Source organism: Carcharhinus amblyrhynchos, chromosome 8 (assembly GCF_965287045.1).
Source record: "Carcharhinus amblyrhynchos chromosome 8, sCarAmb.v2.hapA, whole genome shotgun sequence".
Lineage (NCBI taxonomy): Eukaryota > Metazoa > Chordata > Chondrichthyes > Carcharhiniformes > Carcharhinidae > Carcharhinus > Carcharhinus amblyrhynchos.
Window position 1 is genome coordinate 14461360 of NC_137331.1, and position 27270 is coordinate 14488629.

The following is a 27270-nucleotide window of genomic DNA, read 5'->3' on the forward strand; positions in this document are numbered from 1 at the left end:
AAACTAATGGCGTTATGATCACTGGAACTAAAGTGTTCCCCTACACACACTTCTGTCACTTGTCTTAACCCATTTCCTAATAAGAGATCTAATATTGCATCCTCTCTAGTTGGTATCTCTATATAGTGATTTAGAAAATTTTCCTGAACACATTTTACAAACTCCAACCCGTCTAGACCTTTAACAGTATGGGAGTCCCAATCTATATGTGGAAAATTAAAATCCCCTACTGTCACAAATTTATGTTTCCTGCAGTTGTCTGCTTTCTCTCTGCAAATTTGCTCCTCCAATTCTCGCTGACGATTGGGCGGTCTACAATACAACCCCATTAATGTGGTCATACCTTTCCTGTTTCTCAGCTCCACCCATATGGCCTTGGTAGACAATCTGTCCTGCCTGATCACTGCTGCAACATTTTCCCTGACTAGCAATGCCACCACCCACCCACCCACCCACCCCCCTCCCCCCCTCCACCTTCATCCCTCTGCCTTTTATCACGTCTGAAACATTGGAACCCTAGAACATTGAGCTGCCAGTCCTGCCCCTTCTGTAGCCAAGTTTCACTAATGGCTATAATGTCATATTTCCATGTGTCAATCCACACCCTCAACTCGTCTGCCTTCCCCACAATACTCCTGGCATTGAAATAGACACACCTCAGAAGATTATTACCACCAAACACAACCCTTCTATTTGTGATTTTGCATGAATTATTCACATCATTTATTTTCACCCCAGCTCCACTATCTGCTCTGGCACTCTGATTCCCATCCCCCTGCAATTCTAGTTCAAACCCTCCCCAATAACACTAGCAAACCTCCCTGCAAGTATATTGGTCCCCTTGTAGTTGAGGTGTAACCTGTCTCTCTTGTACAGGTCCCACCTGCCCCAGAAGAGGTCCCAGTGACCTAGAAATCTGAAACCCTGTCCCCTACACCATTCCTCAGCCACGTGTTCACCCGCCCGAGCATCTTACTCTCACCCTCACTGGCACCTGGCACAGGTAGCAATCCTGAGATTACTACCCTCAGGGTCCTGCTTTTTAACTTCCTAACAAGCTCTGTGTACTCACTCTTCAGGACTTCCTCACTCTTCCTTCCTACGTCACTGGTACCAATGTGTACCATGCCATCTGGCTGATCACCCTCCCACTTCAGAATGCTGTGCACACGATCAGAGACATGGCACCGGGGAAGCAACAAACCATTGACTGTTTGACCAACAAACATATAACTGTTTTCATAATCATATTTTTCTCTACTTCTCTTTCTATCTCTAATTAACTGACCCCTGGTTCATTCTGTTATTCTCTATTTCTTCCTCTTTGCTTAAATTAATTGACCTGTAAGATAAATCATTGGACCTGTCACACAATATCTTCTAGATGTCTGACTGATTTCACCATTTCCCTGCAATTTATGGTGCAAAAATAAGATTGCAAAAGTGGATTTTAAAAAAGTCAATTGACCTCCCTCGCCGAGCTGCACCTCTCCTGCAATTTTCTGGGCCAAGGTGTGCGCTATATTTTTGGTATCGTTTTGACAGCAGAGTGAGAAGGGAATTCAACTCTTTAATTTTTTGTTGCAAAATTGTTGAGCTGACAGGATACACAAATCCCCAGGGCTGCAGGTACTCCAAGGGTTAAGTTTGCAATTTGAATGCTCCATGTTAGAGAGCTCTATCCTCCCACAGATGCCTTCAAACTATTGCATCAAAGGTTGTGTTTAGTTCCTGGAATAAGCTCAATGACTGGGTGTGGCAACTGTTTGCAAGAATCTAATGTGCCTATTGCTTTACAGGTTACATGCAAATGAACACGCACCTCAGAGCCCACAGAGAACAGGTAATGACCACAAACCAGCAACTTTTATTGAGTTTCATTAATATTTTACACTTTTTATGACTTTGGTACTTTTAATGAATTTTAAGCGCATGTTATACACGTACGAATGACAATTATTAATACTTCATCACAACTAAATTTGCCTTCCATTCCAGTACCAAAATACACCATTTGCTAAGTCACTTTTCCACTTGTGTGTCAAATGAGCAGTTTGGCACATTGTAGGAAATTGTATGCATAAACATTATCCTCTAAAAGCATGGAATTTACCTCATAGTTTGTATCTTGCTCCAATAACCCTTCTTTTATTAGCTTAGTGTTGACAATTTGACCCCAGGAGAGAGTTCACAACCAAATACGTACACCCACTGCGTAACCGCTGGGAGCAATGTTTGTTGCTTTTCTTAACATCTTCTCCGTAATTGGAAACCAGTAAAACCAGGTGCAGCAATGTCCCTGCCTGTGAAGCTGAAACTGACTATCCGAAATACAATCGTAAAGCTTTCATTTTCAACATTACAGATAATTATTGAAAGTGTTACCACAGCGATCTTTCAAACACCATTGATTGATAACACTGCAGCAGAATGCACCCTTAACTGTTTCTCCATGTTATTGGCCATTTAGAGCTATTTAGAAAACATGCCCAAAAATTTTCCAGCTTCATTGGAAATGGCAGAAGGCAATACAACAAATGCAATTTGTTTCACTATTCCTTACAATGGAGTTTGGGTGATATTTTAACACTAGTTTCAAAAACCCAATTATCAATTAAATAAAGGGAAAGTTTAACTGGTCATCCTGACTGTGTGAATGTGGAGATTTATCTGGTCACCCTTGCTATGTGAATATGGAGGTTAGATGGTCACACTCGCCCCTGTGAATGTAGAGTTTTGGTCGCCACGATGTGTAAATCTGGAAATTTATCTGGTCACCTCGATGTGTGAATGTGGAGCTTCACCTGGTCACCCTCCTTCCCTGTGTGAAGGTTTTTCTGGTCAACCTCGCTGTGTGAATAGAACCATAGAACTCTACAGTGCAGAAAGAGGCCCTTCAGCCCATCGGGTCTTCACTGAACATAATCCCACTCAGGCCCTACCCCCATATCCCTACATATTATACCCACTAATCCCTCTAACCTACGCATCCCTGGACACTAAGGGGCAATTTCTTAGCATGGCCAATCAACCTAACATGCACATCTTTGGAGGTGAGAGGAAACCGGAGTACGCAGAGGAAACCCACACAGACACAAGGAGAATGTGCAAACTCCACACAGACAGTGACCCGAGCCGGGAATTGAACCCAGGACCTTGGAGCTGTGAAGCAGCAGTGCCAACCACTGTGCTACTGTGCCGCCGAATGAGGATGTTTTTGGGTCACCCTTGCCGTGTGCATGTGGAGGTCTATCTGGTCACCTCAGTGTGTCAATGTGGAGCTTTATCTGGTCACCCTGACTTTGTGTGAATGTAGAGGTTAAATGGTCACCTTCGCTCTGTGAATGTGGAGGTTTATCTGGCCACCTCGCTATGTAAATGTGGAAGTTTTCTGGGTCAGCTCACTGTGTGAATGTGCAGCTTTATCTGGTCACCTTCGCTGTGTGAATGTGGACATTTCATTGGTCACGCTCCACAGAATACCTGAACCAACTATTTACCAGCAGAAGTCAACTGCTAGAAATCACATGTATCAGCCTCAACGTTCATTCACTAATGTTGCCAGCTCAAGGACTTCTCCATATAACATTTTAAAAAGTACTTACTTACCGTTTTACTTAATTCTGAGTTAGAATCAGAATTCTATAGTGCAGAAGGAGGCCATTCGATCCATCGAGTCAGCAGTGACCACAATCCCACTCAGGCTCTATCCCCATAACCCCTCGCTGATCCCCCGTCACAAAGAGGCAATTCAGCAAGGCCAATGCATCTATCTAACCCACACATCTTTGGACTATGGGAGAAAACCAAAGCACCTGGAGAAAACCCACGCAGACATGGGGAGAATGTGCAAGCTCCACACAAACAGTGTTCCAAGCCAGGAATCAAATCCGGGTCCCAGGCATTGTGAGGTAACAGCCTAACCACTGTGCTGCCCTAATCCACATGACTAAAGCTGCTTTTGTTTTACCATTTCTCCTTACCTTGCTCCCGGTTAATAAACTTAACTCTATCTGACCTCAAGAAAGCCCTGGTTTAATGGCTCCTTTTTAAGCATACGTATTAGGTCTGGAAAAGGTATCATAGGAAAGGGGACTTTCATAAGAACCAGCGGAACTGGGAGCAGGAGTAGGCAATTCATCACCTTGAGCCTGCTGTGCCATTTAAAACAATCGTGGCTGAACTTATCTAGCCCTCAACTCACTTACCTGCCTGTTCACCATTGTCCTTCAAACCATTACTAATTAAAAATCTGTCCACCTCCTCAAATTTACTCAAATTCACAGAGGTAGTTATTTCCACAGACTCCCAACCCTTTGAGAGAAGTAATTTCTCCTCATTTCTATTTTAAATCTGTCATCCCTCATCCTAGATCTGTGACCTCTTGGTCTAGTTTGCCCTACAAGTGGAACCATTCGCTCCACATCTACTTTGTCCCTCCCCCATATCATCTTGTGCACCTCAATTAGATCTCCCCTATTCTTCTAAACTCCAGGGAGTGTAGATTTAAACTGCTAAATCTCTCTTCAAAAAACAAATCTGTCATCTCTGGAATCAATCTAGTGAACCTCCTCTAATGCATCCCTCCTTTGGTAAAGGGACTAAAACTGTACACAATAGTCTAAGTGTGGTCTCACTAATACTTTGTACAGTAGCAACAAAACTTCACTATTTTGTATTCTTTTCTTGAGCAACAAATGCCAAATTCCACTTGTTGAGTTGAATAAAGACACAGAACCAATCGTCCATCCTCACCCAGGCTCATAACAGATTTGGGGATATTCCAGCCAGACAGTAACAAATCAAAGAGTCTCATCCAGATCAACAACTTCTGGGGAACCTGGGGCTGGTTGTAACAAATTGGGAATCGGGGAATTGGAACCAAATTGGTAGCTCATCGTGGCAACATTTTTCTCACAGAGGGTTAACAAATTGGGGTTTGATGATCAAGAATTTGTTTCCTTTTTTAATCATTCATGGGACATGGACGTTGCTGGCTGGCCAGCATTGATTGCCCATCCCTAGTTTCTTTTAAGGAGGTGGTGGTGAACAGCCTCTTGAACCACTGCAGTCCATGTGCTGTGGGTTGACCTGTAAGGGAAGGAATTCCAGGATTTTGACCCAGCGACTGTGAAGGAACAGCGATATATTTCCAAATTAGAAATGAGTGGTTTGGAGGGGAACTTGCCAATGGTGGTGTTGCTATGTATCTACTGCCTTTTTTCTTCTAGATGGAAGTGTTCGTGGGTTTGGAAGGTGCTGTCTAAGGATCTTTGGTTAATTTCTGCGGCGCATCTTGTAGATAGAAGACACTGCTGTTATTGAGCGTTGGTGGTGGAGGGGGTGGATGTTTGTCGATGTGGCGCCAATCAAGTGGGCTACTTTGTCCTGAATGGAGTCAAACTCCTTTATTGTTGTTGGAGCTGCACCCACCCAGGCAAGTGGGGAGTATTCCATCACACTCCTGACTTTTGCCTTGTAGATGGTGGGGTGGGGGGTCAGGAGACGAGTCATTTGCCACTGTATTCCTTGCTTCTGACCTGCTCTTGTAGCCACTGTGTTTATGTGGTGAGCCCAGTTGACTTTCTGGTCAATGGTAACCTGAAGAACATTGATAGTGGGGGATTCAGTGATGGTAACATGTAACACCTTTGAATGTCAAGGGGTGATGATTAGAGTGTCTCTTATTAGTGATGGTCACTGCCTGGCATTTGTATGGCCCGAAAGTTGCTTGCTATTTGTCAGCCCAAGCCTGGATATTGTCCATATCTTGCATTTGAAATGGACTTCTTCAGTGTCTGAGGAGTCAGACTAGTGCTGAACATTGGGTAATCATCAGCAAGCATCCCCATTTCTGACCCTACGACAGAGAGAAGGTCATTGAAGTAGTTGAAGATGGTTGGGCCTAGGTCACTACCCTGAGGGACTCCTGCAGAGATGTCCTGGAGCTGAGATGAATGACTCCCTGCCTCCCACACCCCCCTACAGTCACAACCATCTTCCTATGTACCAGGTATAACTCCAGCCAGTGGAGAGTTTGCCCCCGATACCCATTGATTGCAGTTTTTCTTGGGCTCCTTGATGTCGCACTCAATCGAATGCAGCCTTGATATTAATGACTGTCACTTTACCTCACCTCACCTCTGGAATTCAGCACTTTTGTCCATGTTTGAACCAAGGCTGTAATGAGGTCAGGAGCTGAGTGACCCTGGTGAAAGACAAACTGAGCGTCACTGAGCAGGTTACTGCTGAGCAGGTGCTGCTTGATAACATTGTTGATAGCCCTTCCATCTCTTTACTGATGATCGAGAGTAGACTGTTGGGGCAGTAATTGACCAGGTTGGATTTGTCCTGCTTTTTGTGTACAGAACATACCTGGGCAATTTTCTGTATTTGTCGGGGAGAAGTTATAGAGATTTACACAGTAAACAGGTGGGCACAGTAAGAAGCCTCACAATGTGAGGTTGAAGTCCAACAGGTTTATTTGGTGTCACTTTCTTGTCTGCTTTCTTGCATCTTTGTAGAAACTTGATGTCTGTATGTGATCTCAGAGATCCTCTCTAGTTTGAGCCAACAGTTTGCGGTGTCAGTTGTAGCTATAATGTGGAGATGCTGGTATTAGACTGAGGTGGGCACAGTAAGAAGTCTCACAATACCAGATTGAAGTCCAACATGTTTACTTGGCATCACTTTCGGTGCTCCGAAAGCTGGTGATACCAAATAAACCTGTTGGATTTTAATCTAGTGTTGTGAGACTTCTTACATAAAGGTTTACAGCATGGAAACAGGCCCGTCAATCCAATTTGTTCATGCCACCCGTTTTTTTAACCACTAAGCTAGTCTCAATTACCCACGTTTGGCCCATATCCCTCGATACCAATTTTACCCAGTAACCGTCTAAATGCTTTTTAGAAGACAAAATTGTACCTGCCTCTACCACTGCCTCTGACAGCTTGTTCCAGACACTCACCATCCTCTGTGTGAAAATATTGTCCCAATGGACCCTTTTGTACCTCTCTCAAAGAACAAAGAAAATTACGGCGCATGAGTAGGCCCTCTGGCCCTCCAAGCCTGCACTGACCATGCAACCCAACTGAACTAAAACCCTCTACCCTTATAGGGACCGTATCCCTCTATTCCCATCCTGTTTTCAAGACACCCCTTAAAAGTCACTATCATATCTGCTTCCACTACCTCCTCTGGCAACGGGTTCCAGGCAACGGCCACTCTCTGTACAAAAAACTTGCCTCGTACACCTCCTTTAAACCTCGCCTCTTGCAAGTTAAACTTGTGCCCCCTACTAATTGATTCGTCCATCTTGGGAAAAGGCTTCTGACTATCCATTCTGTTCTTGCCCCTCATAATCTTAGAACATAGAACATAGAACAGAGAACAGTACAGCACAGTACAGGCCCTTCAGCCCTCAATGTTGTGCCAAGCTATGTCCAATCCCAAGATCAAGCTATCCCACTCCCTATCATTTGGGTGTGCTCCATGTGCCTATCCAATAACGGCTTGAAAGTTCCTAAAGTGTTCGACACCACTATCACAGCAGGCAGTCCATTCCACACTCCAACCACTCTCTGAGTAAAGAATCTATCTTGGACATCCCTCCTATATCTCCCATCATGAACCTTATAGTTATGCCTCCTAGTAACAGCTACATCCATCTGAGGAAATAGTCTCTGCACATCCACTCTATCTATCCCCCTCATCATCTTATAAACCTCTATTAAGTCGCCTCTCATCGTCCTCCGCTCTAAAGAGAAAAGCCCCAGCTCCCTCAACCTTTCCTTATAAGACCTACCCTCCAAACCAGGCAGCAACCTTGTAAATCTCCTCTGCACTCTCTCCAATGCTTCCACATCCTTCTTATAGTGAGGTGACCAGAACTGCACACAATATTCCAAATGTGGCCTCAGTAACGTCCAGTATAGTTGCAGCATAACCTCATGGCTCTTAAACTCAAACGCCCTGTTAATAAACACTAACACACTATAAGCCTTCTTCAAGGCTCTATCCACTTAAGTGGTAGCCTTCAGAGATCTGTGGATATGAACCCCAAGATCTCTTTGTTCCTCTACATTCCTCAGAACCCTGCCGTTGACCTTGTAATCCGCATTCAAGTTTGTTCTACCAAAATAAATCACCTCGCACTTATCAGTGTTAAACTCCATCTGCCACTTTTCTGTCCAACTCTGCATCCTATCAATGTCACTTTGCAACCTACAAGAGCCCTCCACCTCATCCACCTCATCAGCAAATTTACTAACTCACCCTTCAGCCCCCTCGTCCAAGTCATTGATAAAAATCACAAATAGCAGAGGATCCAGCAGTGACCCCTGTGTACACCGCTGGTAACTGGCCTCCAGTTTGAAAATTTTTCCCTCCACCACCACCCTCTGTCTTCTATGAGACAGTCAGTTACTTATCCAATCGGCCAAATTTCCTTCTATCCCACACCTCCTTACTTTCTTCATGAGCCTACCATGGGGAACCTTATCAAACGCCTTACTAAAATCCATGTATATGACATCAACTGCTCTACCTTCATCCACACGTTTAGTTACTTCCTCAAAAAATTCAATCAAATTTGTGAGGCAGGACTTACCCCTCACGAAACCATACTGATTATCATGAATTAAGCTGCATCTTTCCAAATGGTCATAAATCCTATCCCTCAGGACCTTTTCCATTAATTTACCAACCACTGAAATAAGAATAACTGGTCTATAATTACTAGGATCATTCCTATTTCCTTTCTTGAAGAGAGGAACAACATCTGCCACTCTCCAGTCCTCTGGCACAATTCCCAAGGACAGTGAGGACCCAAAGATCAAAGCTAAATGCTTTGCAATCTCATCCCTTGCCGCCCAAAGTATCCTAGGATGTATCCCATCTGGTGCAGGGGACTTATCGACCCTCAGGTTTTTCAAAATTGCTAATACATCTTCCCTCAGAACATTTACCTCTTCCATCCTATCAGCCTGTATCACACATTCATCCTCAAAAATATGACCTCTCTCCTTAGTGAACACTGAAGGAAAGTATTCATTCAACACCTCACCTATCTCTTCTGACTCCATGCACAAGTTCCCACTACTATCCTTGACTGGCCCTAACCTCACCCTGGTCATTCTTTTATTTCTCACATAAGAGCAAAAAGCCTTGGGGTTTTCCTTTATCCGACCTGCCAAGGATGTCTCATGTCCCCGCCAGCTCTCCTAAGCCCTTTTTTTAATTCATTCCGAGCTACATTGTAACCCTCAAAAGACTGAACTGAACCTTGCTTTTTCATCCTTACATACGCTTCCTTTTTCCTCTTAACAAGACATTCAGCCTCCTTTGTGAACCACAGTTCCCTCACTCGGCCATTTCCTCCCTGTCTGACAGGGACAGACCTATCAAGGACACACAGTATTTGTTCCTTGAAAAAGCTCCACTTTTCGTTTGTGCCCATACCTGATATTTCTGTTCCCATCTTAGGCTCCCTAATTCTTGCCTATTTGCATCATAATTACCCCTGCCCCAATTATAAACCTTGCCCTGCCGTGTGACCCTATCGCTCTCCATTGTAATAATGAAAGACACCGAATTGTGGTCACTATCTCCAAAGTGCTCTCCCACAAACAAATCTATCACTTGGCCCGGTTCATTACCCAGTACCAAGTCCAATGTGGCCCCACCTATTGTTAGTTTATTCACATATTGTGTCAGGAAACCCTCCTGCACACACTGTACAAAAAGTGTCCCATCCAAACTATTCAACCCATAAAGGTTCCAACCAATATTTGGAAAGTTAAAGTCACCCATGATAACTGCCCTGTGACCTCCACACCTATCCATAATCTGCTTTGCCATTTCCTCCTCCACATCTTTACTACTATTCGGGGGTCTATAGAAAACTCCTAACAAGGTGATCGATCCTTTCCTATTTCTAACTTCAGCCCATGTTACCTCAGTAGGTAGTTCCCCCTCGAACTGCCTTTCAGCAACCATTAAACTATCCTTGATTAACAATGCTACTCCTCCACCTGTTTTACCACTTCCCTACTCTTACTGAGACATCTATACCCCAGAACTGCCAACAACCATTCATGTCCCTGTTCTAACCATGTCTCCGTAATGGCCACAACATCATAGTCTCAAGTACCAATCCACGCTCCAAGTTCACCTACCTTATTCCAGATGCTCCTTGCATTGACGTAGATACACTTCAACCCACCATCCTGTGTGCCTGTACACTCCTGCAACCTTGATACCCTCCTCAGTGCCTCACAACCCTCAACACTGGCTTTTGGACTACAGCTCATTTTCCCCCTGACAAATTAGTTTAAACCCCTCCAAAGAGCCATAGCAAATTTCCCTCCCTTTCGCTGCCCCTCTTGTTCAGGTGCAAACCGTCCTGTTTGTACAGGTCCCACCTTCCCCAGAATGTGCTCCAACTATCCATGTAAATTAAACCCTCTCTCCAGCACCATTCCTGCAGCCACATGTTAAGCTGCACTCCCTCCCTGTTCCTCAACTCACTAGCACATGGCACCGACAACAAACCAGAAATGACAACATGCTTTGTCCTGGCTCTCAGCTTCCATCCAGCTCCCTAAATTCCTGTTTTAAATCCCTATCCCTTCTCCTACCTACGTCAAATCTTGTAGACTTCGATCAGGTTGCCCCTCAACCCCTATTGTTCCAGTGAGAACAAACCAAGTTTCTCCAGCCTCTCCTCCCACCTAATGCCCTCCATACCAGGCAACGTCCTGGTAATCTTTTCTGTACCCTCTCCAAAGCCTTCACGTCTTTCTGATAGCATGGCAACCTGAATTGAACACTATATACCAAGTGTGGCCTCAGGTTCTATAAACCTGCAACATGACATGTCAATTTTTAAACTCAGTGCCCCAGCCAATGAAGGCAAGCATGCCATGTGCCTTCTTGACTACCTTCTCCACCTGTGTTGCCACTTTCAGCGACCTGTGTACCTGTACACCCAGATCCTTTTGCATATCGATACTCTTAAGGGTTCTGCCATTTACTGTGTATTTCCTATCTGCATTAGATTTTCCAAAATACATTGCCTCACGTTTGTCTGGATTAAGTTCTATTTGCCATCTCCCCACCCAAGTCTCCAACTAAGTCTCCTATCCTCTGATGGTCCTCATCGCTATCCGCAAATCCACTAGCCTTTGTGTTGTTGGCAAACTTACTAATCAACCAATTACATTTTCCTCCAAATCATTTATATACATATTACAAACAGCAAAGGTCCCAGCACTGATCCCTGAGGAACACCACTTGTTACAGCCCTCCATTCACTGCTACTATGACCGAGCCAATTATATATCCACCTTGATAGCTCACCTCTAGTCCCATGCGACTTCACCTTCTGCACCAGTCTGTCATGAGGGACCTTGTCAAAGTCTTACTGAAGTCCATGTAGACAACATCCACTGCCCTACCCTCATCAATCATCTTTGTCATTTCCTCTCAAAACTCAATCAAGTTAGTGAGGCACAACTACCTCTTCACAAAACCATGTTGCCTCTTGCTAATACATCCAGTTATTTCCAAGTGGGAAGTCCTCCAAGTCTCCTCTCACCTTAAACCTGTTGTAGGTAAAAGACACCTCTGAGACTGTTAGTGAGTCAAAGTACAGTAGTTTTATTTCAAAAGCTTTTGGGAGAGACTTGGTACCTAACAGTGGTTTACCAGGCCTCTCACTGAACACAAATAAGTGTGGGTATTTATACATCATGATTCTCAGCATCAGTCACAACGCAAACTCTGGTATCAGTCAGCACCTGCAACGTATCTGCTCCCAGTCACAATGCAGCCCTGGCTTTAACCAGGACCCACAGCCTGTCTACAGCTTCAGTCATGATGTAGTCATTGGTACAGTCACGATCCACAGCTTTCCTGGCAGCTTCAGCACTTTCTCCACTGAAGTAACTTGTCTGGTCGCAGCTTCCCAGCGGGAGTCCGCCTGTCAAACAGCCGTTATCACATTCTACCATCTGCAGCTGTATAACTATGTTTAGCTTGTACGAACAGGTAAAGATTGCAATGTCTGTAAAATAACATTTACATTTTACTATCTGTCTTTATGGAAATGAAAGTTAAAGAATGAAAGATATGAACAAATAAGGAAACCATGAATAAATAATTAATATCGATGCCAGAAGCAGTGTAAGCTTGAGGAGATCAGCCATGAGGAAGGGTTATGTTTGTGATATATGCCAAGTACAAAATGCATCAAATTTATTAATCCTTTCCCTACTTCAGTTCCCCTGTTTTGGTTGGGGACTGGTCCAAGCATGGCCCCATGACCAATTCAGAGCTCAATGTTACCAACATGTGGGCCTACTTCCAGATAATAAAAACAAAGGACAATTTGGGGTTCTTTGTGCCCACACAATCAAGAAGCACCCACCCAACCAACAATAAGTTATCTAAAAGGGAAATACTAAAGTTCAAGTCCAATACTAAAGTTAAGTCCTTGACTTAACTTTGCGTGACTGGCAAGCACCCAAGCAGTCATCGGCCTATATCTGTGCATCGGTCTTGGTTGTCCTCTGCGTAGCCTAGTTCTTTGGTCTGGCCTGCCACTCTGACTCTGATCTTCCTTCCTTTCTTCTCGGGTGTGGTGGGTCTCCTCGTGTTGGTCGTCGCTGGCAGTTGTTGTAGCTTGTTTGTGGGTCAGAGAGAGAGAGGTTCCTGGTTGGGTTTCACGCCGCTTCTGGCCATTGCCAATCAATCGATCAGGACTTGATCCCCCTGATCGATAAGAGTGCTACCACACCGATCTCTGGGTGTGACCCCAGCTGCCATGTCTGTAGGTGCTGGAGGCACATAGGTCACATACCTCCTTTGATCCTGAATGCAATGGATCACAAACTCAGGACCAGTGTATGTCAGGGATTCCCCAGTCACCCAACAGTCAAGCAAGGCCCAAGTATTGGCATGTACAGAAATAATACGTCCCTACAGCATATTGATATTCCGGAAGCGACAGACAGCAACATGCTGCAAATACAAATAATCACATATTCTAAACACCATTTTAGGTTCAGAATTATGCACAGGATAATAATAAATCATTGATATAGATGCAGAGGGAAATAACATTTAACTTTGGATTTTGGAGGGTCATGCACCCAAAAGTTCTAAAGAGGTAGGTTTAACTCTCCAAAGTATTTGTTATTTAAAAATGATCCAAATTTGCATAATAAAGACCTTTTGTCACAGTTACCATTTTAGATTTAAACTTCCACAGTCGCAGCTCAAAATCTATCTCCTTCTAGCATACACATACTATGTTCTTCATGACTCAATTAGCACAATATAACCAAAGTACAAGTTAGAATTAATTCAAATGATTTTCTACCAGTTTAACAAATTATAGAGGAAACTCCTCCATCATTCTATTCACTTACCAATTTATTTATGAATAACATGATTTGCACAAATGGTTTATTTGTCCCCCTGTACACATTTTAATTCCTGTAATCCCAAATAACTAAGTACTAGGAAAAATCCTGTCATCTATTGTAAATCATTGACACTCTCCAGAGCCCTTAGCTTTTCAGAAAAAATTAACTCCCGACATATTAGCATTTACGTACATTGATCCAAACAAACTTTACATTGGAACATGAGGATTACCACAGATAATATTTACTCAGTATAGGAAAGTCACAAAACAGACGAATATTTCATTGTAAAATTATCTCCCATTCAAATGGTTACATCGTAAACTGAGAATATGTTTCAGTGCATTCCTCTATGAAACCCATACAGGCTCTCTTTCCATTACCCCTTATTTGTCAAAATTAAACTTATTTATCTTTTTAGAATTTAGGCAACTTCCCATTTATAAATTGGTTATTTTGTGCACTCAATTTATTCTATCAATTAAATGTCAGAAACTGTAATGCTTAAGCGTAACCAATCACTTTAATTTGAAAGTTAACAATGAAAAAATCTGTACGAGCCAAATTCCTCAACTCTCAATGATCACTAGATTGTGATAAACAATCTTGGAATCTTGAAGCTACTAGACTTGATATTCACGAACCATCCATTTAAAACAAAACACAAAAAATACTTTTGGCTTGGCGCCAAATGAATTAATCTGGTCTCAAACAACTTCTTCAAGACAAAGGAAAGACCACATTGTTCCTTCCAAGGTTTAAATCCTTTCTTAACAAAATTTGAACCCAGGATTATTCAAAATTCAAATCGGTCACTTCAAACTTCAATTTATGAACTTTGATTTTGAAATTTCAAATCTGGCCCGATTGATCAAGATCCCGTTGCAATCCTAGATAACCTTCTTCACTGGCCACTATGTCAACAATCTTGGTGTCATCTGCAAACTTATTAACCATGCCACCTATATTCTCGTCCAATTTATTAATATAAATGACAAATAACACTAGACCTGGCACCTATCCCTGAGGCACACCGCTAGTCACAGGCATCTAGTTTGAATAACAGACCACCCTCTATCTTCCGCATCAAGCCAATTTTATATCCATTTGGCTTCCTCATCCTGCATCCTGTGAGATTTAACCTTTTGCAACAACCTACTGTTGTTGTATCTCGTCAAAGGCCTTGCTAAAGTCCATGTAGACAACATCAACTACACTGCACTCATCTAACATCTTTGTTACCCCTTCAAAAAATTCAAATTTGAGGGACATGATTTTCCACTCACAAATCCATGCTGACAGTCCATAATTATTCCTTGCCTCTCTAAATGTCTGTAGATCACGTCTCTTGGAATACCTTTTAACAACTTAGCCACTACAGAGGTTAGGCTCATTGGCCTGTAATTCCAGGCTTTTCTCTGCAGCTCTTCTTAAACAAAGGCACAACATTTGTCACCCTCCAAACTTCAGGCACTCAACTGTGCCTGTTGATGATTCAAATATCTCTGCTAGCGGACCCGCTATTTCCTCCCTAGCCTCCCACAGCGTCCTGGGATACACTTCATCAGGTTCTGGGATTTATCTAGCTTGATGTGCTTTGAGACTTCTAGCACCTCCTTCTCTGTTATATGTACACTCCTGAAGACATCATTATTTCTTTCCCCAAGTTCCCTAATACCCATGGCTTTTTCAACAGTAAATAATGATGAGAGATATTCAACAAAAACGGTTGACGAAGGACAAGCCGTTGATGTCGTCTATATGGATTTCAGTAAGGCGTTTGACAAGGTCCCTCATGGTAGGCTGATAGAAAAGGTGAAGGCTCATGGGATACAAGGCCAGGTATGTAGATGGGTGGAGAACTGGCTTGGGAGGAGGAGACAGCGGGTAGTAGTGGAAGGCTCCTTTTCCAATTGGAGGCCTGTCACCAGTGGTGTGCCGCAGGGCTCGGTACTAGGACCTCTTCTGTTTGTGGTATATATTAATGACTTGGAAGAGGGGGTAGGTGGTGTGATCAGCAAATTTGCTGATGACACTAAGATGGTTGGATTGGCAGGTACTGAGGAGCAGTGCCTGGCAATGCAACAAGACATAGACAGGCTGGTAGATTGGGCAGATAGATGGCAAATGGAATTTAATCCGGAGAAATGCGAGGTGATGCACTTTGGCCGGAATAATGTGGAGGGGAGTTATACGATAAAAGGTAGAACTATCCGGAGTATAGATACGCAGAGAGACCTGGGGGTGCAAGTGCACAAGTCCCTGAAGGTGTCGGTGCAGGTGCAGAATGTGATGAGGAAAGCGTATGGTATGTTAGCCTTCATAGGAAGAGGTATAGAATATAAGAGTAGGAGTCTGATGTTGCAGTTGTATAGAACTTTGGTTAGGCCTCACTTGGAGTACTGCGTCCAGTTCTGGTCGCCGTACTACCGGAAGGATGTAGAGATCCTGGAGAGAGTGCAGAGGAGATTTACCAGGATGCTGCCTGGTATGGAAGGGCTGTCTTATGAGGAAAGATTGAACGAACTTGGGCTGTTTTCCCTTGAGAGACGTCGGCTGAGGGGGGATCTAATAGAGGTTTATAAGATTATGAAGGGGATAGATAGAGTAAATGGTGGTAAGCTTTTTCCGCTATTAAAAATGGATAGAACGAGGGGTCACGGGCTTAGGGTGAGGGGGGCTAGGTATAAGACAAATATTAGAGGGCAGTTTTTCACGCAAAGGGTAGTGGGGGTGTGGAATGCACTGCCGAATAAGGTGGTGGAAGCAGGCATGCTAGGGTTGTTTAAGAGTCACTTAGACAGCCACATGAGCGGGCTACATATAGGGGGATATAGCAGGCCTTACTAAACATTGTAGGCTTGGGATTACGTTTAATAATGAATTTTTTTGTCTCCACAGGCATTTAAGTCCAGCAAGGGGCATGCATGCGGCAGGTTGTAGTGGGCTGCTCTTGGACGTTGCTTCGGGAGTTGCCTATTGCTTCATGTCGTTAGTGTGCTTAAACTGGACCATCTCGAGGGCAACATGACAGCTCAGAGACTATCTCTGTTGCTGTGCGGACACATGGATTTGGGCCTGTGTCTGTGGGAGTTTGCACGTTCTCCCCGTGGTTGCGTGGGTTTCCTCCGGGTACTCCAGTTTCCTCCCACATCCCAAAGATGTGCTTTTAGGCTGATTGATTGGGTACTAAATTGTCCCTATATTGGACCTCCCTGATCCTCGCACATTAGGCGTAGACTAAAATCATGAATAGGTCACTGAGACAGTGGGACGGCGGCGCGGGCTCGTTGGGCCGAAGGGCCTGTTTCCCGTGCTGTGTTGTTCTTTGTTCTTTGTTCTATTTAGGATCTCAGCCATCTCTTATGGATCCACACATAGATGACCTTGTTGATCCTTAACTGGCCCTACACTCTCCCTAGTTACTCTTTTGCCCTTTATGTATTTGCAGAAGCTCTTTGGATTCTCCTTTGCCTTATCTGCCAAAGCAATCTCATGTCCCCATTCTGACTTCCTGATTTCTCTTTTAACTCCACTCCTACACCCGCTGTACTCTTTAAGATGTCCAGTTTGATCCCAGCTGTCTATGCATGTCATGTGCTTCCTTCTTCTTCTTGACCAGGGCCTCAATGTCCCGAGTCATCCGTCATCCAGAGTTCCCTACTTCTTCCAGACTTGCTCTTCACTCTAAAATGAATGTGCTTACTCTGAACCCTCATTAACACACTTTTGGAAGGTTAGATGCCGGTGTTGTAATTGTACTGGAAGAACTTGGATAGGGGAGCAGCAGATCCTGGAGCACAAGCCTTCAGTACCATTACCAGAATGTTATCAGGAAAGTTATTGCCTTTGCAGTATCCAGTGCCTCCGACTGTTCCTTGGTATCGCATTGAGTGAATTGAATTGGCTGTAGACTGGCATCTGAGATGCTCAGGACCACTGGAGGAGGCCAAGATGGATCATCCACTCGGCACTTCTGGCTGAAGATTGCTGTGAATGCTTCAGCCTTATCTTTTACACTGGTCTGCTGGGGGGTTCCTCCACCTCTGAGGTGAGAATGTTTGGGGAGTCGCCTCCTCCTCCAATGAGTTGTTTAATTGTCCACCACTATTTATGACTGGACGTGACAGGACTGCAGACTTAGATTAGATCTGTTGATTGTGTGCTCGCTTAGATCTGTGTATCATTTGCTGTTGACATCCTATCTTTCGATCTGCCTGGTTCTGCAAGTGCTCCTGCACTGTCCATTTTTCTTTTATCTTTTAGGGTATGTACTCTCCATTGAACCAGGGTTGATTCCCTGTCTTGATGGTAATGGTTGAGTTGGGGATATGCTGAGCCATGAGGTTGAAGATTGTGCTGGAATACATTTCCGCTGCTGTTGATGGCCCAAAGCACCTCTTAGATGCCCAGTCTTGAGTTGCTAGATCTGTTCAAAATCTATCCCGTAGTGATAGTGCCACGCAACATGATGGAGGTTATTCTCAATGTGAAGGTGGGACTTTGTCTCCAGAAGGACTCTGCGTTGGTCACTCTTACTTTTGTGGACAGATGCAGATTGATAAGGATGAGGTCAAGTATGTTTCTCCCTCATGTTGGTTCCGTCACCAGATCCAATCTGGCAGTTATATCCTTGAGGACCCAACCAGCTTGATCAGTAGTGCTGCTACTGAGGCACTCTTGGTGTTGGACATTAATCCCCGGCCCAGAGTACATTTTGCGTTGTTCAACTTGGAAAAGTATTGATTCATCAGCCAAAGGAGGATGGTGCAGATAATCAGTAAGAGGTTTCCTTGCCCATGTTGAACCTGAATCCATGAGATTTCATGGGATCCAGAGTCAATATTGGAGGACTCTCGGGACAATTCCCTCCCGACTTTATACCACTGTGCCGCCACCTCTTCTGTGTCATAACCAGTGATGGTAAGGGTGGTGTCTCGGGATGTTACCTGTAAGGTATGATTCTGTGAGAATGACTATGTCAGGTTGTTGCTTGACTAATCTGTGAGACAGCTCTTCCAAATTTGGCACTAGCCCCCAATTTGTTAGTAAGGAGGGCTTTGCAAGGTGGAATGCTAAATTGTCCCTTATTGTCAGAGGGTTAGTAGTGTAAATAAGTGGGTTTATGGGGATAGGGCCTTGGGGGGTGGATTGTGATTGGTGCAGACTTGATGGGCCAAATGGCCTCTCTGTGCTGTAGGGGGTTCTATGAAAGAGCTGATTGTTTGACCACCAGGCCTCCCGAATTAGAGTTGGGAAAGTAAATTGTGCCGTGAAACCAATTTTAAGAAACTGCAAAAAGGCTTCTCTGAGTCTGTACTGCTAAACTTTAAAAATCTCGGTTTGATGCCAGTACTCTTTGAGAAGAACCAGAGATTTGGAGTATGTTGTGTCCCTCAAACAGTTGAAAGTGTGAGCGAGGCATTTAGAATTAGAATCTCAGCCAAAAGTCCGAAAACCAGAAATATTAAAAGGAACAGACCAATTCTCTGTAGGTGGAACTAAGTACAATGAATCATAATAATGTAACCATAGAGTGATTAAAATTGGAGAAGTGGGAATATCAGGAGCGAGAAAAGGAAAGAGATGTTCAGGGAAGTGTGCAAATCAGAAAGGGGGGAATTTCAGGAGTGAAAGAGAAAGGAAGTTTCAACTAAAGCAGGATGGTGCTGAAATGAAAAATAATGCCAAGAAGCCTGTGAGTTTTCACTGTCAAAAGGTGGTGCATATGTGGGCCAATTGCTGGGGACTATGGAAAAAGCCAGCCCATATATAAAATCCAGCCATATACCATATGCAGAGAGTGGGAGTCAATCAGATAGCATAGTGGACCAGGTTATGGTCTGCAATTGCAAATCCTGTAGGAGCATCCCTAAGAGTATGGATGAGGTTACAAGATCCCTGAGAGTTACTGGGACTTTGTATCTCAATGTGTTGGTGAAGTGGATTGAAAGAGGGTGAGTGAGCATGACCTTGTATTAGGGCCAGTGACCACATTATTTAAACGGGGAAAGACGACAGACAGCTGCAGCACAAAGGGATTTGGGGATACTCGTGCATAAACCTGAAAAAAACTAGCATGCAAGTTCAGCAGGTAATAGGAAAGGCAAATGGAATGTTGGCCTTTATTTTAAAGAGGATGGAGTGTGAAAACAGGGAGTCTTGCTAAACACTAATTAGACCACGCCTGGAATACTGAACCCTTAATCAAGCAAAGATACACTGGCATTGGAGGCAGTTCAGAGGCAGTTCACTAGATTGATCCGAGGTAAGAAGCATTTGCTTGTCAGAGGTTGAGTATGTACTCATTAGAGTTTAGAAGAAGGAGAGGTGACCTTATTGAGACATATAAGATTCTCATGGGACTTGACAGGGTAGACACTATGTGGAAGTGTCTAAGACCAGAGGGCATAATTTCTGAGTAAGGGATCATCCTTTTAAGATAAAAGTAAGAAGGAATTTCTCCTCTGAGAATAGTGAATCTGTAGGACGCTTTGCTGCAGATGGTTGTAGAGGCTGGATCATAAAGAATGTTCAAGGCTGATATAGACAGATTTTTTCATCAGTAAGGGAATCAAGGGTTATGGGGATAAGGTGGGAAAGCCTGGCAGAGAATTATCGTATCAGGTCAGTTATGATATGGCAGAGCAGACTCTAGGCTAAATGGCCTACTTGTGTTCTTACGTCTTGTGGTCTGTGAGCCGTGGGAGCTGTCCCCAGCTTGCCTGTGGATAGGATCAACATGCTGCTTAGCAACAACAGCCTGAATCAAGGGTAAAGTTATCCCTTATTGAGACCAAGCAACTGCAGGAGAAGTGAGGCATTTTCCCTGACTGTGTGGTAATCCGATCTATGGTCAGACCAGTTCCATCAGAGGAAGCTGAAGCGTCAGCACTACGAACAGAAAACCCTTCAGTCTAGTTATCTGAAACTTTTCTCGACATCCCTGAGGAGATGATAAATAAATCTTCTACAGTAGCAGCCCAGCAAGCTGGCCCACAGTTGAGAACATTAGATCAGAGTGCTCACACTGAAGCTGAGGCAGAGGGACTCCCTAAATGGCACTATATTAAAAATGAGGTGCTGATGAGGGAATAGAGACTCAGGTTTGCAAATGAGGAGCAGACAGCCACCCACTATGTGATGGTAATGCTGGGGTACCGTGGGGAAATCTTGCAGCTAAATTCAGATGGATAGCCATGTTGTATAGGTAAAACTCAAGCCTGTATTAGTCGGCAGTTCTACTCATCACATTTCCATTGAGTCATAGTGAGGTTTTGCAAAACCTGGCCCAGTGCCAGGTGGTGGGAAAACCCCATCCTGCAATAGATCTGCACTTATTTCCTTCATTATTGCAATGAATTGTGCAAACCATTATTGCAATGGAGAGGGATAGGGCAAGGTTTATAATTGGGGCAGGGGTAATTATGGTGCAATTAGGCAAGAATTAGGGAGCATAAGATGGGAACAGAAACTGTCAGGTATGGGCACAAAGGAAAAGTAGAGCTTTTTCAAGGAACAAATACTGGCAGGCAGGGAGGAAATGGCTGAATGAGGGAACCATGGTTCACAAAAGAGGTTGAATGTCTTGTTAAGAGGATAAAGGAAGCATATGTGAGGATGAAAAAACAAAGTTCAGTTGGGTCACTTGAGTGTTACAAGGTAGCTAGGAATGAATTAAAGAAAGGGCTTAGGAGAGCTAGGAGGGGGCATGAGAAGTCCTTGGTAGATCGGATAAAAGAAAACCCCAAAGCTTTTTATTCTTAAGTGAGAAATAAAAGAATGACCAGGTGAGGTTTGGGCCAGTCAAGGATACTAGTGGGAATTTGTGCATGGAGTCAGAAGAGATAGGTGAGGTGTTGAATGAATACTTTACTTCAGTGTTCACTAAGGAGAGGGGCCGTGTTTTTGAGGATGAGTACATGATACAGGCTGATAGGATGGAAGAGATACGTGTCCTGAGGGAAGATGTATTAGCAATTTTGAAAAACCTGAGGGTGGATAAGTCCCCTGGGCCAGATGGGATACATCCGAGGATATTTTGGGAGGCAAGGGATGAGATTGCGGAGCCTTTAGCTTTGATCTTTGGGTACTCACAATCCACAGGGATAGTGCCAGAGGACTGGAGAGTGTTGTTCCTCTTTTCAAGAAAGTAAATAGGAATGACCCTGATAATTATAGGCCAGTTAGTCTTACTTCAGTGGTTGGTAACTTAATGGAAAGGGTCCTGAGAGATAGGATTTATGACCATTTGGAAAGATGCAGTTTCATCTGGGATAGTCAGCATGGTTTTGTGAGGGGTAAGTCCTGCTCCAGGGGTAAGTCCTTTCCTCATGAGGAAAGGTTGAGGGAGCTGGTGCTTTTCTCTTTGGAGTGGAGGAGGATGAGAGGCGACTTACTAGAGGTTTATAAGATGATGAGAGGGATTGATAGAATGGATGTGCAGAGACTATTTCCTCAGGTGGATGTAGCTATTACTGGGGGGCATAACTATAAGGTTCATGGTGGGAGATAAAAGAGGGATGTCCGCGGTAGGTTCTTTACTCGGACAGTGGTTGGAGTGTGGAATAGACTGCCTGCTGGAATAGTGGAGTCAGACACTTTAGGAACTTTCAGACGGTTATTGGATAAGCACATGGAGCACTCCAGAATTATAGGGAGTAGGATAGCTTGATCTTGGGATTGGACATAGCTCGGCAGAACATTAAGGGCCGAAGGACCTGTACTGTGCTGTAATGCTCTATGTTCTATCTATGTTCTATGTTATACTTCTCCTGCCTGCTTTTGGTGTACCATTCAACAGAGTGGGAGTGTGCAAGACCCCTGACTGAAACGTGAGGGGGCTGCAGGTATATCCTGATCGTATGGATGTCTCCCAGACTTTTAGCAGGAATGGTCTGCCCATTGAGATCCCATTGTCAATTGTGTGCTGTGAATGTTATTTGCCATTTGTCAGTCTATACCTGGACATTGTCCATTAGTTGCTGCACGTGAACTACTTTAGTACCTGAGGAGTTGTGAATGGTGCTGAACATTGCACAATCATCTGTGAACAAAACCACTTCTGACCTTATGATGGAAGGAAGGGCATTGATAAAGCAGCTAAAGATGTTTGGCCTAGGATGGTAATAATCTGCCTTTTTGATACCAAAGTGGATAAACTGACATGTCTTTTAAACATTCTTTGTTCAGTCCATTCACACTTGGTTTCTCTGTCTTTCCTTATTTCCCTTTCCATTATTTGTTCTTCTCATTCTTTCCCCTCCTCTGACTCCTTGCAGATGTTTCCATCCCCATGCCACTTTAAACCCCAACCACTCCAGCCAATACTCCCCCTAGGACATTAGTCCTGGTCTTGTCCAGATATATCCTGTTCAGTTTGTACTGGTTCCCACCTTTCCGATGCATCAACTTCCTTCCAGTAAAGTTAAAGTTTATTTATAAGTCACAAGTAAGGCTTACATTAACACTGCAATGAAGATATTGTGAAATTCCCCTCGTCGTCACATTCTGGTACCTGTTCGGGTCAATGCACCTAACCAGCACGTCTTTCTGTGGGAGGAAACCAGAGGAAACCCATGCAGACACAGGGAGAATGTGCAAACTCCACACGGACAGTCCCCAACCCGGGAATCAAACCTGGGCCCCTGATGCTGTGAGGCTGCAGTGCTAAGCACCATGCATCGTGCCGCCCACAGTAGTGTGACAACTAAAGTGAAGGTCTGTGACAATACTCCAACTGCAGCCTAACCAAAGCCTTATAAGATGCAACATGATTTCCCAATTCCTATACTCAACTCCCTGATCAATAAAGCCAGCATGCCATGCGCCTTCTTGACCACCTTGTCCACCCAAGTTGCCACCTTCAGGGAATTGTGGCTCTGCGCACCGAGATCCCTCTGTATGCTAATATTTATAAGGGCTCTGCTATTTTTACTGTATACTTCTGCAGTGGACCTTCCAAATGCATCAGCTCACATTTGTCTGGGTTAAATTCCATCTGCCATCTTTTGGCCCAGGTCTCCAACCGATTTATATTCTGCTTTATCTTCTGACACTCCTCCTCATTATCCAACACTCCCCCAATTTTTGTATCATCTGCAAATTTACTAATCAGACCACCTATATTTTCCTCCAATTCATTTATACATATATATTACAAGCGACAGAGGCCCCAGCATTGATTCTTGTGGATCACTGCTTGTCACAGACCTTCAGTTAGAAAAGTACCTTTCCACTGCTAAACTTTTCTTTCTATGCCCAAGCCAGTTTTGTATTCATTTTACCAGCTCACCTCAGATCCTATATCTTCACCTTCTGTATCAGCCTACTATGAGGAGCTTTATCAAAGGCTTTACTAAAGTCCATGTATACAACATCCAGTGCCCTACCCTTTTTGTCACTCCCCGAAAAAACTCAGTGAAGTTTGTGTGAGACAACCTCCCCTTCACAAAATCATGCTGCCTATCGCCAATAAGCCTTCCAGATGCGAGTATATCCTGTCCCTAAGAATCTTCTCCAAGAATTTTCCCACTACTGATGTAAGTCTCAACAGCCCTGCAATTTCCTGAATTGTCTCTCTGTCCTTCTTAAACAGAGGAATAATGTTAGCTACTCCCCAAATCTCTGGCACCTTGCCTGTGGCTAAAGAGGATATAAAGATTTTGGCAAAGGCTTCAGCAACTTCTTCCCTTGACTCTCTCAGTAATCTGGGATAGATCCTATCTGGCCCTGGGGACCTGTCCATCTCAATGTTTTTAAAAACCTCCAATACCTCCTCCCTTTTTATCTCAACATGTCCTAGAATGTCAACATCCTTTCTACACTCACCATCCACTGCATCCTTCTCCTTTCTGAATACTGAAGCAGAGTACTCATTAAGGACGTCACCCACCTCATCTTTCTCCACACCCAAATTCACTCCACTGTCCTCAAGTGTCCTTTCCTTAGCTACCCTCTTCCTCCTAGTATACATATAAAAAGCTTGGAATTCTCCTTAATCCTGCCTGTCAATGGTATTTCATGACCCCTTTTAGCCCTCTTAAGTCCCTGTTTAAGCTATTTCCTGCTCTTTTTATATTGCTCAAGCCTTGTCCATTTTTAATTTACAGAAATATGTGTACCTCCTTCTTTTTCATTAAGCTCACAATTTTTTTTGTCATCCAGGGTTCCCAAACCTTGCCATCTTTATCCTTCATTTTTACAGGAACGTACTTGTCCTGAATTGTTAACAGCTGACTTTTAAAAGACTCCCAAATATCGATTATGGGTTTACCCTAGGATGCCCCTAATTTCTGCCTAATACTGTCATAATTAACCTTCCCCCAGTTTAGTACTGTCACCCTGGGACTACTTCTATCCTTTTCTACAAGTATCTTGAAACTTACAGAATTGTGATCAGTGTTCCCAAAATAGCTCCCCACTGAGACATCAATCACCTGTCTGTGCTCGTTTCCCAGAACCATGCCTAAGATAGCCCCTTCCCGAGTTGGACAATCTACATATTGCCTCAAGAAACACTCTTGGATTCACTGAACAAACTCTGCCCTGTTCAAGCTCCCGGCATTAAAGGAATCCCACTCTATATTGGGGAAGTTAAAATCGCCCATCACAACAACCCTGTTGTTTTTTTACATCTCCCCATAATCTGCTGACATGTCAGTTCCTCCACTTCATGCTGACTGTTGGGAGGTCTGTAGTACAACCCCAAAAGTGATTGCACCACTCCTGTTCCTGAGTTCTACCCATTTGGCCCCACTGCATGATCCCAGCAAGATGTCCTCCCTCTGTAAAGCTGTGACATTCTTCCTAATCAACATTCCCACCTCTTTTGTTACCCTCTCTATCTAACCTAAAACATCTAAATCCTGGAATGCTAAGCTGCCAGTCCTGCCCTTCTTTCATCCAAGTCTCTGTTACTGCCGCAACAGTATAATTCTAAGTAGTAATCCAAGCTTAAGTTCATCTGCCTTACTTGTCATACTCTTGCATTAAAGCAAACACACCTCAGGCCATTTGTCCTGTCATGTTTTGTACACACTCCGTGTTTTATTTTTCTTAGCCTTACTGGGCTCATTTACTGAGTTCTCCACAGTCTCTGTACTCTCTGATCTACTGCTGTGGATCCCAACCCCTGCTTTATTAGTTTAAATCCACCCTGCAAAGCTAGGGAGGAGCGAGACAAGGTGAGATTGAACTATAATCCTCAACTCCTGATCTGAACTATGATGAGCAGGTGAGTGATGCTTAGAATATCCAGAGTTGTTCCTTGGTTGTTAGCTCATCCTCTTATGCTAGATGACCAACAAGAAATTTTGGAAGGAAATTACCCAAAAACCCATTCAAAAAAAGGAAAAGCCTTGGATCTCTTCAATAATGTGCATGCGTGCGTGCAACAAGGCCTCTGCACAATAGTCAGCTTTTGCAGAACCATCTAAACCGCTGGTCTGACTGTGGGAGTTGATCTGCCAACAGAAAGACAGCAGCTGGAAAAAAAGAACTGAAATTTCTCTACCGAACCAAACGGCACGGTGGCACAGTGGTTAGCACTGCTGTTTCACAGCTCCAGGGACCTGGGTTTGATTCCCGGCTCAGGTCTGTGTGGAGTTTGCACATTCTCCTCATGTCAGCGTGGGTTTCCTCCGGGTGCTCCGGTTTCCTCCCACAGTCCAAAGATGTGCGGGTTAGGTTGATTGGCCATGCTAAGAAATTGCCCCTTAGTGTCCTGGGATGTGTAGGTTAGAGCGATTAGTGGGTAAGTATGTAGGGATATAAGGGTAGGGCCTGGGTGGGATTGTGGTCGGTGCAGACTCGAAGGGCCTCTTTCTGCACTGTAGGGTTCTATGTTCTAACCAATTATTTGCCATCAAAAGTCAACTACTGGAATCAATCTGTATCAGCCTCGATGTTCATCATCTACTCTTTACAACTCGAGGACTGTTACATGTAACATTTTTTGAAAAACGTGTACTTACCATTGTACTCAATTCTGAGTTCTAATCTGTATGACTAGATGCATTTGCTTTACTTTTCTCGTAGTTAATAAGCTTACTTTGTCTTAAACCAAGAAAGCCTGGTTAAATGAGCTCCTTTTTAAGAATGAGTATTGAGTCTGGAAAAGGTGTCCAAGGGAAAGGAACCTTGTTAGATTAAAACTTTGTTGCTCCCAGTCTTGTAATCCCAAGACTGTCATCAGTCCTTTATGGCAGCCAAAAAATAATTCGTTAAATAACATCATCTTAGACTTAAGAATTTCTATGTTGTCCCTTCAATTTCAACCTTTGTCATTGAACTTCATCTTTAGTATCAATAGAGCTTCACTACTCAATGAAGTTGATCATCAGCATAACCTCATTTTCTCTATCCATTTTAATGCCAAGACTGGCAGAACTTATTAAAAGGTACAACCTGAAGGACACAAGTGGAACCGAAAAGTTCAAATGTCTAACCATTTAACTACAGTGCTTGATTTCAGTGATCTGAGAGTAGGCCTGTAACATTGTTAAGGAAAGAGATGTGGTTCACACAAGGAAGAAGGGCGAAAGTTAAAAATAAACTTAAAAGCATTTTTATTCTCATCAGTCGCTGACTGAATTGGAAAATAATTAACTGAATTATGTGTAGTTTTCCATTCACTTTTTAAAGGGGAGTGATAATATTCTCACCCCAGTCCAATGTCGGCAATTCCACATTCCGAAAATATTCTGGCTTTGAATTCCTGCTCGTACACATCCATTAGGAACACATCAGAGGAGTGTGAAATTATCCCTCATTTGAGACCTGTGCTTCCCCCATGGTGCTCACAAGCACATGCCCCATCATGAGATGAAGGTTTAAGTAA

General features: G+C 43.7%; 1 protein-coding gene across 7 annotated transcripts in view; it reads left to right on the plus strand.

Annotated features, from left to right (window-relative positions):
- itprid1 (ITPR interacting domain containing 1) overlaps nucleotides 1-27270 on the plus strand; it is a 188527-nt gene that overhangs the window by 47193 nt on the left and 114064 nt on the right. For all 7 annotated transcript variants that reach the window (XM_080193714.1, XM_080193715.1, XM_080193717.1 and 4 more), the window contains exon 4: nucleotides 1800-1843. In XM_080193714.1, the coding sequence (XP_080049840.1) occupies nucleotides 1800-1843 (44 nt within the window). The remainder of the gene's footprint in view (nucleotides 1-1799; nucleotides 1844-27270) is intronic.